Below are 17,008 nucleotides of genomic sequence, written 5' to 3'. Positions count from 1 at the left end.
ACAGTTAAATATGAAATATAATAAGAAAGGGGGGGAATCGAAGTACATTCCTATACACTGAGAAGAGATCACGAATTCGTGATCACCACGCTTGAAATTGAATTTATACCCAAGTTTCTAACAATGAAGCAATTGATGATTTCTCGTATTCTTACTAACGAACATATATTTCAAATCACTTTTGTTTCTTCTCATTCATGTATCAAAATATTGATAGCCATTTCTACGGCAAAACGTACATCAATCTTGAACTTTCGAAGCAGCTTAGTGGTATCACCATCTTCAGCGACTGCAGGTCTGCCTTACAGGCCCTCAGCAAAGGTACCTCAAGCCTAATCCTGTATATCATAAAACGATTTGGACAACTTCAGCGTTTCCGGAAAAAATGCTTCTTGCAGTGGATTCCCGCCCATGTGAACCTAGAGTTCAATGAAATAGCTGATTCCTTGGCAAAAAATGCCAGAGATCTCAATCAAAATACAATCTCAACCACATTGGCAGATGCAAATGCTTTTACAAAGTCAAGACTATTCACCCCTTTAAAAATCAAAGCCCACGATCAAATAACTAATCTTGACATCGATAGGAAGACAGCCACTACTCCCATCAGACTAAGAACAAAACATCATAAAAACATGAAAATTCTACAGATGGGACTAGAAAATATCAAAACNTCGCATCGCATAAAAAAAGAGATTATAAATATTTTAGGAAGGGCGCCAGTGCGAGATTTGCCATAGGCGCTTCCTTCCATAGATACGCCTCTGGACACCATATCTTGTTTTTAACTGCCCTGCAATCGCTGCAGGCCTTCACCTCTTAAACTACCCCACAGAAGAGGATTTGTATTCATTTAATGCCATAGAAATAACAAAGACTATTCAAGCACACCATGAAATATGATTCAATAGAGGATACGACACCAACCAACCATGTATCAAAATCTTACAAATAGGTGCCTGTTTTTGAGGGCTCAAAACATGTCGACTGTTATTTATATATTTTTGAAGCGAACAAAGTTTTTAAGCAGGTAACATTAATAATGTATCATAAAAAGAATAAAGATAGAAACAATCTAACTCCGTATGCCCCCACACCAATTAGAAACTTTAACGTAATTAGATTAACTTAATTAAAGAGATAAAAGAATTAAAGTCAGGGGTACAAACTGCTTGCTTTACCACAGAGATAACTAATTTTCCATGTTATTTTCTGTTTGTGTGGAAGCTAGAAACTTGGAGACAGGGGTAACAGTTCAGACATTGCCTGGTTTGGATCGAAATATCGTGGCATTCCGATCATGAGAGAGTTCCGAAAAACAGGTTCATGATCTTTGGGGTGGAGTGAGGTTCATTGTCATGCAATGTTATTTAATGGATACACAGATACTGATAATAAAATATTTGTACAAATTCCTTCAAGCGTGTTGACAGTTATAGTGTTAAACATAAAATAGAAATACAGATAAATTAATATTGATTAAGCTTTATTCTTTATATAAAAGGGCAAAACAAATTTTTCCAGTACACTACAAACAAAATAAGCTTTTTTATTATAAATAATTAAACTTAACATATTAGAACTAAATATAAGTATCACAAATGTCCCAATAAAATAGGTTAACAAATAATACTATAAAAAAGCACAATTAACACATTTTTTCTGATTTAATCAAAAAAGAAATCAAATATTTTAGTAGAAGGAAAAAATTTTATTTTGTGGTTCAATGATTATAATAATTACGCTATTTTAGTGTTGAAAGAATATTTCAATGAATCAATTGATGCATAAAATTACGTTTTAGCTGAATAGAAGAATCCTGACATAATAAAAGAAAGCTGACTGTAAATTACAAATCAGTATGGTTAATTTAAACCAAAAACCAACTGAGAAATTTAAGATTCAATAAAAAAATTGTTCAAAAATGTTACTTGTTCTTATTGAAAAAAGAACAAAAGAAACTAAATGAAATTTTAAAAAAGCACTTCGAAAATAATTTTTTGTACATGTGAAACCTATATCTGAATCACTATATTTGTAGAATGAAATTAATGACATAATCTATTTCCAATTTTTCAAAATAATAAAGGACAGAATAGTGATTGCTGAATTGGAACTTTAAATTGAGATTTAATTTATTTAATTCATACTCAAACTTGAAGTTTCCTTAGCTTTTAATTCCATTAATCAAATTTTAAGCAAACAAGTATAAATCTATTTCAGACAAGGACTTTACTATTGGCAGACAGAACGGACCTGTGTCACTTTAATAATTTTATTTTTATGAAAATTAAGTTTATTAATTATGCAAAGCTTAGCAGCTATTTAATTATGCAACGAGATAATTACAATTATATTTATAAAATAGACTTTGTTCTGTATTATAAATAACAGATAGGACTTTAACGTTACACAAGAATAAAAAAGAACCGTGTTTGTATCCTCAACTAGATGTATTGCAGCTGGAATTCGTTCATAGTTATTCTAGTCCAACTCAACAAAATTAGAAATCTTTTAACTTAAACTAGAAGCGCCTTGTAGTGTGTCTGAATAGAAAACATTCAACAAAGAACAAAGCTCTGACCAGTGAGGTCATGTTAGTTAAGTAATGTCTTAAATACTGTAATGTTTACTGTTACTGTTTTCCACCCCATAATTGGGCTAATTCATAACTTAATATTAAAAATAATAAATTCTATGCTACAACTACTTTTTATTTAAAAAAAAACTAAGATCATGCATATAATGCTTATAGGAATATATTTAGGTAATATTGAGTACGTTTTTAAAAAATATGTTTTAAAATATCATGTTAAAGTTTAAATTTTGTAAATAAGTTTAATGTGTGCTTTTAGTGCAACTTTTAAAAGTTTAAAAAAAAAATTCTATTCATATGAATTAACTTTTCAAACCACTGGATTTGGATTTTGTTGTAATAGTCAATCTAAGAATCTTATTTTTTCCTTTATAGAAATACTTTATAATACTTTCACAAATATGCATGGCAAAAAGATATATTACTTTTAACAATTTTCTTTAATGAAATAATTTTTTGTAAATCTTACACACATTATATATTAAGACTGCTAATTTTTATGTTGATAAATCAAGAGACATCATACCAATCAAATAATAATATTTCTTTTTTTTTTCAGAAGAGATCTTTTAGTGTATCATACAGCCTGTTAATACTGATAGTTGCAATTTTCAAAAGAACATATAGAACTCTTTGTGACTAACCCCATTAATTATCAATTTAAGAAAATATAATAGTACAAGTAACTTTAGAAAGCCAAGGTTTTCTACAGTTAAGTGCGGATGACACGGAGCATTTTTTATAGATTTTTTTAAAGGTTTTAAACACGTGAAATTTTCAACTGAAAAAAAACTCGTCTTTCAATAATAAAAATATGTTATTCTACTCTACTGATTGCCACACATACTTTGAAATAAAAAAAATCATAAATAGTATATGATTAATTTTTCTAAAAAAAAAAAAGAATTTTGAAAAATGCCAATTTATAATAATATAGCAAAATTTCTAAAATACAATCGGGTAAAAATTGTGTACATTTTATTGAATCTTCAATGGTAACACAAACATTTCTATAAATTAAGTAAATTACAGAAATGTTGTCATAGCTACATTTATTCAACTTACAACATATTTGTGAATTTCATTTCATGCTACAATACATAGAAAAGCAAAAAAATTACTGAATGCAATGTTCAGAAACAAAAAAAAAAATATGAATTATTTAAGTTTTCATAATAAGAATTTATAAACTACTTTGTAATTAATGCATGTAATTTTTAGGCAATAAAATTTTTCATGAAGCAAAATTTGTTTATATTATTTTAATATTTAAACAAATTTGTATTTCTGAATAAATAAAAAGTTTTTAATTTTCTGTGTGTGTGCGAGTTATGAAGTTATCAGCAGATGGCTGTAAATATCAAAAGTGGAAAAATAGCTTCTAATAAACACTTAATAAAAAAATTAATAAAGTTAATGGGAAGTATACATCTTGCAAAAATATAAAGGGTAAAAATAATTTTTTTAACTATCAAAATAGTTAATATTTTTATTATTAAGTTAATAAAACTAAATGCAAATAATACAAAATTAATAACAATTTAAGTAATTAAGTCGCATAGTTTTATTAATAAATGAAAACATGTTTAAGGAAATGAAAATGCAATATTTGAAATTTTCAGTTCATATCTAAAATTTAAAAAAATGACATTTAAAAATATATATATATTTAGACTTCTGTTTATTCATTTAGTTATTTATAAATACAATATCCCAGTTACACACATAAAGTTAAAAATTATGTATACAAATTAAATGCATAAAAAATATCACAGAGAAACATAAATAAAACAAATGAATACAATATAAATAAGTTATAATCAAATAAACAACTCAACTTTGATAAAAAAAAAAAAACTGTAAGACTGTAAAACTGTAAACTTGAGATTAAAATAGAAAAAATAAATACATTTCTCTTTAACAGTATTACAATATAAGAGTTAACTTGTTTAGATCTACCTTATTTAGATTTAAATTTAGATATGTCTTTCAAATAAATAAATTGAAACCAGATCTTCTCCCATGCATTGAGACCATAGGATAAAAAAAAATTTTTGTTAATACTAATGGAATGAAGTTTTTATAGAAGTTATGTAGTTTTAATTTTCAAATACTTAGATCATCAAACTTATGACATCTGCTATATATTTTTAGCATGTTTCTGAGGAAAAAATCGTGAATTTATTTTGATACAATTAGTGTATTAAAAAAAATTTTATGTTCTAAAAATTCATGACCTCAATAACATACACTGAGTGTATTAGTTTTCACAAATTGCATGTGTTGAGATAAAAGAAAATGTATTTAAAGGTAGCAAAAAACAATTTTAATTTTGTTATTCTGTCAATACGTCTTTACTTAGAACATTAAAAGCTATTAAATGAAAATAAAATGTTATTAAGAAAGAACAAACTATTAAAAATAAGGGGGGAATAAGAACCTTGTATTGTATCAATTTGTATCTTTAAAATTTTTATAGTGAAAAACTTTTTTGGTTTCCATAAAATGAAAAATATATATTTTTAATATGTAAATAATTGCTTAATATACACAAATGGTTCAAAATATTTTTAAAAAAAAGAATTAATAAAAATGTCCAAGATAAACAAACTTACAAAATATATGCTTTGAGAAGTTTCTTAAAAAAAAATAAGTTAAAAATCAGAACAAATTATATTAGAAGAAAATGGGAGAAATTTTGTTTCTATAGTTAAAATGAAAGAAAAAAAATTCTAATTATTATATACTTTTATAATTTGACACTTTAGTATTTTTATGTGATAAATTCAAAACTTTAATATAATTACTTTTAATGAGCATATTTAAATGTGAAAGAGCTATTTGTTTTTATTTAAAATTATTATAACTCTTTTTGTCAAACTGTTGTCATTTTACAATAAGCTCATTGTATATTGAAAACGTAACGTTTTATTTAAACCAATAAGTATGCCATATATGCATATCATAAATATGCAATTTATAAGTTTATGAAAAAAGTACCAGCTAACTAAGAACTTTTTGGATAAGGTAAAAATGATGAATAAACATAAGTATATTCAATTCAGTCGAAGAGGATTTGTCTAAACTAGGCAATTAGCACCAATTTCTATAAACAATAAAACTTAAAGCTAATATTTTCCAGTGAAAAATAAAGACGAAAAGTTTTTAATGTAAAACAAACTTTGTGACTAGAAAAAACTAGTAGTGTATTAAAAATAGGAACACAATTTATCATTTATGAAACTGAAAACGTAACAATGACTTTTTTATGGTTTTAATTTTCTAAGCATTTACATTAAAACAAACTAGATTAACAATAAATGTTTTGACAAATTTAGGAAATACCGTTACAAAGCATTGATTATTTCTACAATATGTATTACCTATTTTGTAATGGGAATATACATACAAATAAAAAGGAAACTTTTCCAAGCCTAAAATTTATCATTGAAAATTAATTAACAAAGAAAACATATTAAATGCTGTTACTGAAGTTAACAATACATGATACATGAATGAGGAAAAAAAATTATAAACATGAAGATATTTTTCGAAAACATTTTATGACGAATTATTAAAAAAATCTCAATAAAAAGTTCTCAGTAAGCAAAATATTAGATGTTTAGCATTTTATGAATTTATACTTAGTTTAAGAAAAATTAAAAATAAGGAATTAAATTTAAATATTTCATTAAAATTGTACATCATAAAGCATCAAAATAATTCCTATTTCTTAAGTGCATATTTTGACTATTCTGAATGTATATTTAACTCAGCTGTTACTAATTAATGAATTCTAACTTGCCAGTTTTCGTTGTTAGAACATATTACTATATTTAAACTTAAAAAAAAAAAAAAAAGGATTTATAAAAATCACGGTAATTGANCGTGGAAGTTCAGTAATTGAAAAAAAAAAAAAAAAACAAGAACATATGTTACTTAGTTACTAAAATAAGAAATGTTTACATTCATGCAAAAAAGAGTGAATAAATATTAAGTAGATTTTATAATATATAACTATATAAAAATAGGTAACAACTAGTATATACATCTACAACATGTTTTGTAGAATAATAAATCTGAACATTAAAATTGTCAAAATCAATTCATAAAACTGTGCCTAACATAATATATTGTAACAGAATATATAACAAAAATTTTTTTGCTAGACTATGAACTTGAAAGAAAAAAAGGTAAAATATGATAACTGAAAATATTTATATTTAGGTTTCAACCATAATGTTAAGAAGAATAAGTAATGGAAATAATATTATCTTATGTATTCAGAAAAAAATATAATATGCAGTTATTTGTAAATGCTCACCATAAAATATTTTGTTTAAATGCATTATACATAGTCACAACGCTTTAGGCTTGGCATTAATAATGCAGAAATAGTGATCCTTTTAAATTTACAAACAAAGAAATTAATGTACATAGCAGTTATTCTGTATATGTAAGCTTTCACTACATTTTAATAAAATCAATCCGCAAAAAACAATTCCACGAAGTTACTTGTATTTCATAGATTGAGAAAATATAATGAATAAAGAATGCTAGACAGGATTGTTTCCAATCTATATTTTTAAAGTGCATCTGAATGCATATTTGATACAGAATTTAAGCAGCTTGTGTGTATGCTGAAGAGTTACGCTACACAAATATATACAGTAGTTCCTCATTGCAAGAGAAACTCTCTCTGTGTAGGACTTATTTGAGCTATCTTGCTAGATTTATTTCTTTCCAGAACCTCCCTGAAAAAAAAAAGATGAGCAGTTGAAAATAATGAGTAATATAAAAGAACAGAAAAATAAAGTTTAACAAGAAAACCAAAAGAAGCATATTTTTGTTACGCAAAATATATCATACAGAGAAAAGTATTGCTGCAATAGAAACAGGGAGGTCATGTAGGGTAAAGCTCCACAATTTATGGACAGCATAATTGTGGCAATGTGCATAAGCTGCCTTTATTTCCAATATAAGCTGGTACCCATTAATCAGAAGCTGGGTGGGCTTCAAGCCATCACTGGGAATCAAACCCCAGTTTTTCAAAACGAGAGCTCAGTGCATTTAATTGCTGTCCACATTTAATAAAACATACAAAAAATTAATAAATGTTAACTCATAAACTTGGTTCTCTATTTCATATTTATTACTCCAAAACAAAAATAACTACTTTGCTTTAACTGCAAAAAGCAAAAAATAATAATAATTTTAAATATAACATTAAAATAAAAGAAATAAGCTGATATTTAAAATTTCAAACATTTGGAACTGCATATATATGTAATCTGGTTCAAGGCTCTTGATTTAAATGTATTTCCAAACGCTGACAGATGCTTTCAAAGATGATACTTCGTCTCATTCTTAAGTTTTAAGATGGCACAAAGCATTTAAAAATGATTTAAGAATGCTTAGAAACTGAGGAACTTTTCATTCAGCTGTCAATAATAAAAATAATTTTTAAAAGAACACATGCAAAGGTTGCTTAGAACTCTGACAAAAGGGAAAGTGGGACATCATAATTACTGAAGAGATAAGAAACAAGCCCAGATATTGTTGACTGATGGCAGCTTCATCAGGACAATCACAATAATACATTATTAGTGAAGGATTTTCTTGATCTCTAGCACAGTTCTTATTTGTTGCCAAGGAATTTTGAAAGGTCAACACTTTGAGACCGATTTCTGAGATTCAAACCACTGTGATGTGAGTCTTAAAGGATAATACATTTGATGATTTTAAACAGAAGTATTACCACTGAAACCCATGTATGGATGCTCCAGGTGTTTATTTAGAAAACTATTAAGTATATTTTCCAAATATTCCAGAAATCTATTTTTTTTTAAACTAGAATATTATTATTTTGGGGACAGACCCTGATCCGTAATGACCACCATCAATAAATATGTTTAAAAATTAGGCAAAAAAAAGGATGCACATTAGGGATCGCCTATTAATATTTAAGGAAGTAGAAAAAGTACTGCTAAAGCACTCAAAAAGGGAAAATAAATTTAAAATGACAAAACCAATTTAATTGTCATTATAAATGTAACAAATTAAATCAAAACAAAATAAAACTATTTTTATTGTTATAAAAATAGTTTTCAGTCTAATAAATAACAAAGATACATTTTTATGAAAGAAAAATTTTAACAAAATCTAAAGCTAGATTCAAAGAATTGAGAAATACTATTTATAAAATATTAATGTAATGATATAAAATTCATTCCCTTATATTGTTTTGAAATTTAATATAAATTTATCTTACTCTTTTTCGAGACTTCTTTCGTTTTTCTGATTTGCTTGGTAGAATATTTGACTGTAAGGAAAATTTTAAAAGTATACAATACCATACATAAATTAGTTGATGTACAAAATAAAGGAATTAACTTTCAATAGTAGAAGATAATAATAAATTTCTTTTAATATAACTCTTAATAAGTGTTATTATCTTACAACAATAATGAATATAAGCTTTACAACTTGATCAACACATCACAAAAAATATATATAAATAACTTTTAAAATAAAAATTAAATAAAACTTACTTCTGAAGACTCTAGTAGGTTGTTTTCACCTATTGGACAGGTAGAAGGCTTTGCAACCACATCCTATTAAAAAAAATTATTTTGGTATGAAACAAGTTTATAAAAAATAAGTTTAAATAAATCTGCTTAAACTCATATATGCTTCGTGACTCTTTTTATAGATAGTTTTAAAAAGGCATCATATGCTTAATGGAATTATCTTTTGACATATATTCTTTTTCTAAAGTTTAATTCAAAGTTAGTTTTTAAAAAGTATTGTATTTGTTAAACTCATTTATCTACATTCAGCTGCTAACATTAACAAAATACTCAGTTAAACATAACAAAAATATTTGAATCTCATATAATTTTAGATTCTTAATTTTTTTTTCTCTTGTTTCAAAATTTATGGATCTGTCAACATTTTTAAGAATTATTAAAAATTTTCAGTGCAACAACAACAGAATCAAACAAGTTGTAATAAAAACTCTACACTGCAAAAACTGTACATATGCACAAAGAATAACTATGAATTTGAAATTATTGGAGGCACATAAGTCACTTCAAAACAAAAATTACTTACAATCATTTGGATTTTTTCTTGCAGAATTTTTTTATCAGCTTCTTCTTTATGCAGTTTAAGTTTAAGGTCTTCTATTTCACACAATGACTATAAAACAAAATATTTACTTACAAAATAATATATCTTGATAAATATATTTTGGAAAACCACATGCTTATGATAAAATAGCTGTATTAGATATTTAGCAATACATAAATTTAAACAAACATGAGAATGAACTTTATGTATAATAGTTTTTCGACTATTTGATATTGGTTGAGATTTTATCAGTTTTATTATTATTTCATTATTATATTTAATATATCTGAAAACTATATTGTATTAATTAATGATATATGGTACAATAGAACATTATTTTTTCATAATATTTCAATAAGGTTATCATACCAAGCACTTAGAACCATTTTTCAGGGCTCTATCTTTTAAGTCATTTTAGTTAGCTTTTCCCCCTCAAAAATTTTGATTTATTTTTTATTCATCTCCATAAAAAAATCACAATTCAAAAGGGACAAGTCGTCAGCTTCTCTAAGGTAAGTGGGCCCCTTGAATTTACCATCAAAGAAGCTAAAAAAAGAGTCAATTCATTGCTGAATGCAGGTCAGTCACAACCAATAAGAAATATTCTCTTTTCTGCTATCCAAGTAATAACAATAATGGATATGTTTAAAAATATTTAAAAGTAATATCAAATATTACTATTTAAATGAGACAAATACAATAAGTAAATATATTAAAATAAAATGAAATACTTAACACTACCAGAAATAGTGGCCAATTGACTTGAATTACACAGTTTTCAAGATTTATTGTTTTTGAATTTTTTTTAAAACAACAGCACCTATCATCAAGCAATCAGTAAATAATGCAATTTTTCTTCTTAACTAAAGAGTCTGACTCAAGAGTATTCTTTTACGTCAAGAAAGTGCAAGCATATGCTTTGATTTTGTTACACTATTCAATAAATAAAAAGTAAGTTAGTTTGAAAGACATTAAAATTTCTTGAAAAAATAAAAAATACAAACCTCTTTTAAGTCTTGAAGCTGCTCTAAGCTTAGTCGCAATTTGTTATTTTCTAATTTAAGACAATCATTTTCGTTTTTAATCTGTAATAAATATTAAATGAAACATAATTAAAGTTTAAAAAAAAGATTAAATACAAATTTCAGAGTTAAAAAGAATGAACATATATTGTGGAAGTCGGTTCATTCTTTACTAATAGTTGAGAAAAAAAGGTAAATAAAAGAAAGAAAACAATATATGAAAAGGGAAAGAGAAAAAATCAAAATCTGATGAATCATCCTTATAGACACTCAAAGTAAAGATCAATTTTATCTATCAAAGGTACTTTATTTGTTAGATGAAATAAAATAACAGAGTCATTAACTTGTTAGTTATTCATTAATATTAATTAAGAAGTTTGGGAATAAATTATTGTCCATGATAGGCTATAGTTTTTAAATTTGATTCAATTGTTTTAAATTAAACAGTATTAATAAGCTATATTTGAATTATGGAGTTCTACAGATGAATATTCATATATTATCCAAATATGACAATTAATTCACTTTTCACAAAAATTCTAAAAATGTATGTCAAGACATATATTATTAAATGAACATCACACATAAGTAAAACTCAATATTTATACGGATATTATAGTCTGCCTAAAATTGCGATTGTGTACAAACCAGATTACTTTCTGGTACAACAAATGGGTTTTATTTATAGCAATGAATAAAAACATCATCAAACTATGGTAACAGAGATAAAATTAATTTCATTTTGCAATTTATAAATTAATTGAGAGCAGACTAAAATTATGACTAACTTGTCAAACTATTCATAGTTGTTAACCCTTTGCCAACGGCGGGCACAGCATATGTTCCGCTCAAAAAAACTTGCCCTTACAACGGCGTTGGCTCAACAGTTGTGCCGGTTGTTTCTTTCCCCTGAACTTTTTTGACCACCCATTAACCTGTCATTTCATCACACTCCTCTTTCAAAAGACCCTTTTGTTGGAAAAGGAGCTATGAGTATATCAGAGTCTTCCTTGACTTGGCTGAAAGATATTTAGGTTTTTTTCTATTATTTGGCAAATTTTGAGTGCTTATAAACTTTTCATTGTCTTTATGATAGCTGTGCTATTATTTCATTACTTATTTTCATTTGAGATCTATTTCATAAAACTATTTAATATTTTATTTTTTATTGTTTTTATTTATTTTGTTTTATTTTAGATTCATAGTCCTTTCTTTATATTATTATTCCCCATTTGTGTTTAGAGCTTTATGAAATTTTCAATTATATTTTAGTGAAGAAAAAAAAAATTTTCCATACTAAATATATTATACAAAATTTCATACAAAAATATTTTATTTTAGAGCTAAAAAATTTAAAAATAAAATTTAAAAAATAATAACTAAGTAAGTTTTTGTATAGTTAAAATGAGTTTCTTTTAAGATCCAAATAATTTTTAAAAAAAAAATGTATTTAGCTTCTCATGGCAAAAAAAAAGTAAAAAAACACAAATTTCTCTTAATAAACTAAATTGCGCTTTTTCTGATCTAAAGGGGAAAAAAAAATTTTTAAGAAATTATTATTAAAGAAAATTAAGAATCGGGCGGCCAAAACTGAATCTAACCTTCTTTTTCAAATGCAGATTGTTTTTGAACTTGTTCAAGAAATAATTAGTGGAAGAATTTAAAATCCTATTATTATTATTATCCCTTTTTTTATATACTGCCAGGAGGAGACTTGATTAATTTCTTTTTCTACCACTTATCCATCTTTAGGCAAAGAAATGACTCAGGAAAAAGCTATTCAAATTCATTTTAAGTAACTATATATAAACTCAAACATAAATATGATTATGAGTTTATTTTATTAGAAGAACTTCAGAAAATTAAAGGAATTCCTAATAAAAAAGAGTGAAAGAACAAGTATAAGTTCTTAATGGTGTATTGAAGGGGAACAGATATAGTTATAAATAACTAAAGATCGATGAATACTTAAAATGCTTGAATTCTCCTTTTAAAAATTAACAATTCTCAAATTTTGTCAGGTATGATGCACTTTAAAATTACGCAGAATCCTTCATGTTTCAAAATAGAAACGATAACGCACCAGACGAGACTTTGGAGGTCTGGAAAATTGAGTTCTATATAGATTTTTACTTCACAAGACCACCTTAAATGATAATGGTTGTAAAGTGAATAGAGTTGCTGTTGTAGATAAAAAAAAAAAAGCGGCTCAATAAAAAGGATTGCAGTCTAAAGATAAAATCATTCAAACTGTGCCTATTCTCGGTAGTTGTCATGTGTTTGGAAGGCAGAAAAGTTATTATGTGAACATCTATAGGATTGTTTTTAATATGTGACCTTGAACAAGTTTATTCTCAATGAAATAATCTCCATTTCTCAAAATGCCACCCACATGATAAACTATTGAACTACATACTGCCCCCGCTCTATTCTCTGAGAAACCTGTTTTTCGTTCTAAGTTTCCAGGAAATATTTCTATCTATGCCTTCACAGCTTGCCATAATGTAATTTACTTCTCACAAAATAAATCGTTTCCCTTATTTAGAAAAAGACATGACATCGAAACCATTTCAACCTTTCAGTATTGCCTCTTTCACAGGCAAAATGACATTTTCTGCCTCTTTGTTTATCTTCAGAAATATTGATAATATATTTCGGGGTCTGTCATTTTTAAAATCTTTAACAATAGCTAATTCCCGATACCTGAGGAAAGGACCACACAATTACCAAAGTAAATGCATGTTTTGCATTCAGTATGTCAATCAAGCTTGTATGGATGTGTCTGATAGATGACTTGAAACTTTTTATTTTTAATGCATTAGTTGCAAAAGATTTCAGATCAACAGATACTTTCTTTTGAACTGAACTTTGCAGCTTTCAACAGAAATAAAAATAAGTAAAACTTTTAATTATATTTAAAGAAATTATCCAATCTTAGAATAAACATTATCAAATCTTAGCAATGTAATATTGGATACAATGAAACATCTAGCATACAATACCTACCGTTATTTAAATTTTAAACATATCAAATGCTCGAGAATTTTGTTTTGAATTTCTTTTATTTTTTAAATTTATTTTATTATTTTTTAATGTGACATAAAATTTGTAGACAAATAGGCGCACGAATTTTTGTTACGAAAAATAACAAGTTCATTTTCTATTAGAGAAAAAATAAAGACAAAATTTATTAGAATTATGTACATGGAAACTGTCACATGCACGTAATCTCATAAGTATTAGCTACACTATACTTATCTATAAGTCACCAGTATTTTTTATTAAAAAAAGGAAAAAAACTGAATATTTTAATTATTAAGTGTAAGAATGAAAAATAAATAATGTAGTTAAATGAATAAATGATAAGTTCTACATACGAAATATTATTGCAGAAACAACCCGTTTATTAAAAGGGATTAAATAATTAATATTAAACTTATTCAATTTTGTCCAAGAAACAATACTCCAAAATTAATTTTATGTAATAAAAATATTAATGATTTAAACATAATTTTTTATCTCTTATGATATTTGTTTTAAATTTTATAAGAGTGTACTTTATGCAATCTTAAAGGAGATAAACAAGTAAAATAGTTAAAGAAAATCTGAATAACAAAATTTGCATTTGGTATCACTTTTTAAACCGATAAATTAAATAAACTTTCAAAATATAAAAAAAAATTATGCCTTTAACTGTTTTATTCACATCTCATTTCAAAAAGTTTTGAAAGCTTCTTTTTTTAACAATATCTAATAGGATAAATTTGTTTACAACTTTAAGACAAGAATAAAACTTCAAACAAGGTACTATTTATCGAAGTAATGTGTTTCTTTTGTAGCGGTCTATTTATAATCCTTCAAGAATCAAGAACATCAATATACACGTTTTAAAAAAATAAAAATTTTAAATAATTTGTAAAATATTTGCTTCTTTTTTAGAGAAATAGTTAATATACTTAGGAAAAAAATATCTATAAATGTTTCTTTTGTAGATCATTTCTTCAAGAATCAAGATCACTAATATACACCCTGTTTTTAAATAATGAAAATTTTAAATAATTTATATAAAAAAAACTTGCTTGTCTTTTAGAGAAATTGTTAATATATTCAGAAAATTTTTTTTAAAAATTATGTTAAATGATGTCTACATTAGAAAAAAAAGTAAGCCAAAATATGTATAACTATGCCAAAAATAACTACTGTTCTACAACCCTGCTTCTTCTCCCTCCAAGAAATGTGAGGTACAAATTGCAACAAAATATTTCCTATTTATAACTGGTTCAAGTAGTTACGCCCCACTGAGTAAGTGGGGGGATGAATTTCGGTAAGAAAGCGCCGTGGTAAGAGGAGAATTTTTTTCATCTTTGTTGCCGTAACCAAAAGGTTAAATTATCAAAAGTGGAGATCCAAAAATAATTTAGCAAAGAAAAAAGAAATCAAAGCAAGAGTTCAAACACACGTTATACTAAAAATTCTAAATTCAAGGAAAACACTGCAGTCAAAATAAACTCTTACTTACAGTTTCTAATATTTGATCTTTAAAACTGAGATCAGTTTTCCATTTCTTTTCTTCTGATTCAATGTGGTCTTGAAGAGATTTCAGAACACTTTCCTTTAAAGAAAGAAAATGTGACAATTTAAAAAATTTGAATTTAAAATAATGAGTACAAAAAATTAATACATAAAAAATGCACATTGAGTACAAATATAAGAGAAATTAATGGTAATGAATGTAAAGATATCTTTGATTCACATAAAATTTAAATATATAAAAAACGAAACAAATCTTTTATATATCAAGTATACAAGACTTTTAATTAATTTCTACTCATAAAATTTGTAAACTTTCATTAAATTTCTGAATAAAATTAATAGAGCGAAGTTACAAAATTTGGTCCATGGATTAATTTTGGAATTCCTATTTAGCTACTTATGAAGTATTTGTGTTCTATAATAATTTTTATATATTGTGCCACCACTAAATGTATTGTATTAGGTACTTAAATGTTGTAAATGAATGTATATGCTAATATACATGTTATATGCACTATATGTTTAGATGCATGGCCTATTAAAATATGCAGTATCTGAAAACTAATATAATCTATAGAAACAACAACAACAAAAAACACCAGAAACAGACAATGTATAACTGCCAACATGAAGAGAAAAAAATAAGGTAGATTTTATGAAATTCAATAACTTTTATGCCCTATTGCACAGTATTTGAAATGTTTAAGACTGAGGAAATTTCAGGAATTTTTAAAATCTGCATTGCACTAATAGTAATAAATTTCAAAACGACCGCAATATTTTCAATCCAAGACATTAAATTGTTTAGATAAAAAATACATTAACATTAAGCACATTAGAATAAAAGAAATTATTTTATTATGTTTCCTATATCTAACAATAGCTGTAACACATTATATCTTATTTTTTAATAAATTTAAAAAAAAGTTCTTAGCAAAAAAGTGAAAATTTTAGAATATTTAAAAAAGAAAAGATGAGTGACTGGATAAACTGAATACTACAAATAACTTCATAGTTTGGCCTTCATAATTTGGCAATATTATTTATTTAAATAACAAAGTAAACAATAAACTGACTTTCCAAGGATTGAGTCCTTGGGTAAAATTATACTGAAATTCCCTTGCTATGCACCACTTTCTCATTAAAGAAAATAAGGGTAATTTTTTTTTTTTTTTTTTTTTTTTTTTTTTTTCAATGCTGGATAACCTGCTACAGAAAGCTCAGAAAAACCCAGGACAAATACTCAGGGGGTAAAACCCAAAGACCAATAAAACAACTTCCTTTTTTGCATTTTAATTTAAAGACAAATACTTAAATTTATTCTTAGCAACTTTATATTTCGATTAAATACATATAAAATAGCTATATATTGAGCTAATATATTTGGCCTTTATAAATGCAAAAAATAGAAAATATTTACTAATTATCATTAGATTTGATGGATATGATATAATATTTTAAATAAAATAGAAAATTGTGGGAAAAATTGTTTAAAATAGTTGGCTTAACTTTTGTAATAATTAAAATAAGGTACAGTTTTTTTTTTCATTTAACCAATATTTCATTTTATATATTAAATGGTTTAAATCATATTGACTGAAAATGAAAAAACTACAGTTTCTTAGCAAAACAACAACAACACTGCTGAATTAAGATGACAGAAAAATAGTAGGTAGAACATTTTTTAAATTAAACTTTATAACCTGTACTGCACTTTACAGCAGAT

The 17,008-nt window shown here is 25.6% G+C and overlaps 1 protein-coding gene across 3 annotated transcripts in view; it reads right to left on the bottom strand.

The window, feature by feature from the left end:
* Positions 1-3,557: 3,557 nt before the first annotated feature.
* LOC107455790 (ribosome-binding protein 1) overlaps positions 3,558-17,008 on the bottom strand; it is a 44,552-nt gene continuing 31,101 nt past the window's right edge. For all 3 annotated transcript variants that reach the window (XM_016073499.4, XM_043052080.2, XM_043052079.2), the window contains 6 exons: positions 15,269-15,361; positions 10,732-10,812; positions 9,710-9,796; positions 9,148-9,210; positions 8,868-8,918; positions 3,558-7,350 (listed from right to left, as the gene is read on the bottom strand). In XM_016073499.4, the coding sequence (XP_015928985.1) occupies positions 7,330-7,350; positions 8,868-8,918; positions 9,148-9,210; positions 9,710-9,796; positions 10,732-10,812; positions 15,269-15,361 (396 nt within the window). In that variant the 3' untranslated portion in view covers positions 3,558-7,329. The remainder of the gene's footprint in view (positions 7,351-8,867; positions 8,919-9,147; positions 9,211-9,709; positions 9,797-10,731; positions 10,813-15,268; positions 15,362-17,008) is intronic.

The sequence above is a fragment of the Parasteatoda tepidariorum genome, chromosome 1 (assembly GCF_043381705.1).
Source record: "Parasteatoda tepidariorum isolate YZ-2023 chromosome 1, CAS_Ptep_4.0, whole genome shotgun sequence".
In the NCBI taxonomy this organism is placed as follows: domain Eukaryota; kingdom Metazoa; phylum Arthropoda; class Arachnida; order Araneae; family Theridiidae; genus Parasteatoda; species Parasteatoda tepidariorum.
This window is presented reverse-complemented; position numbering and strand designations above follow the sequence as displayed.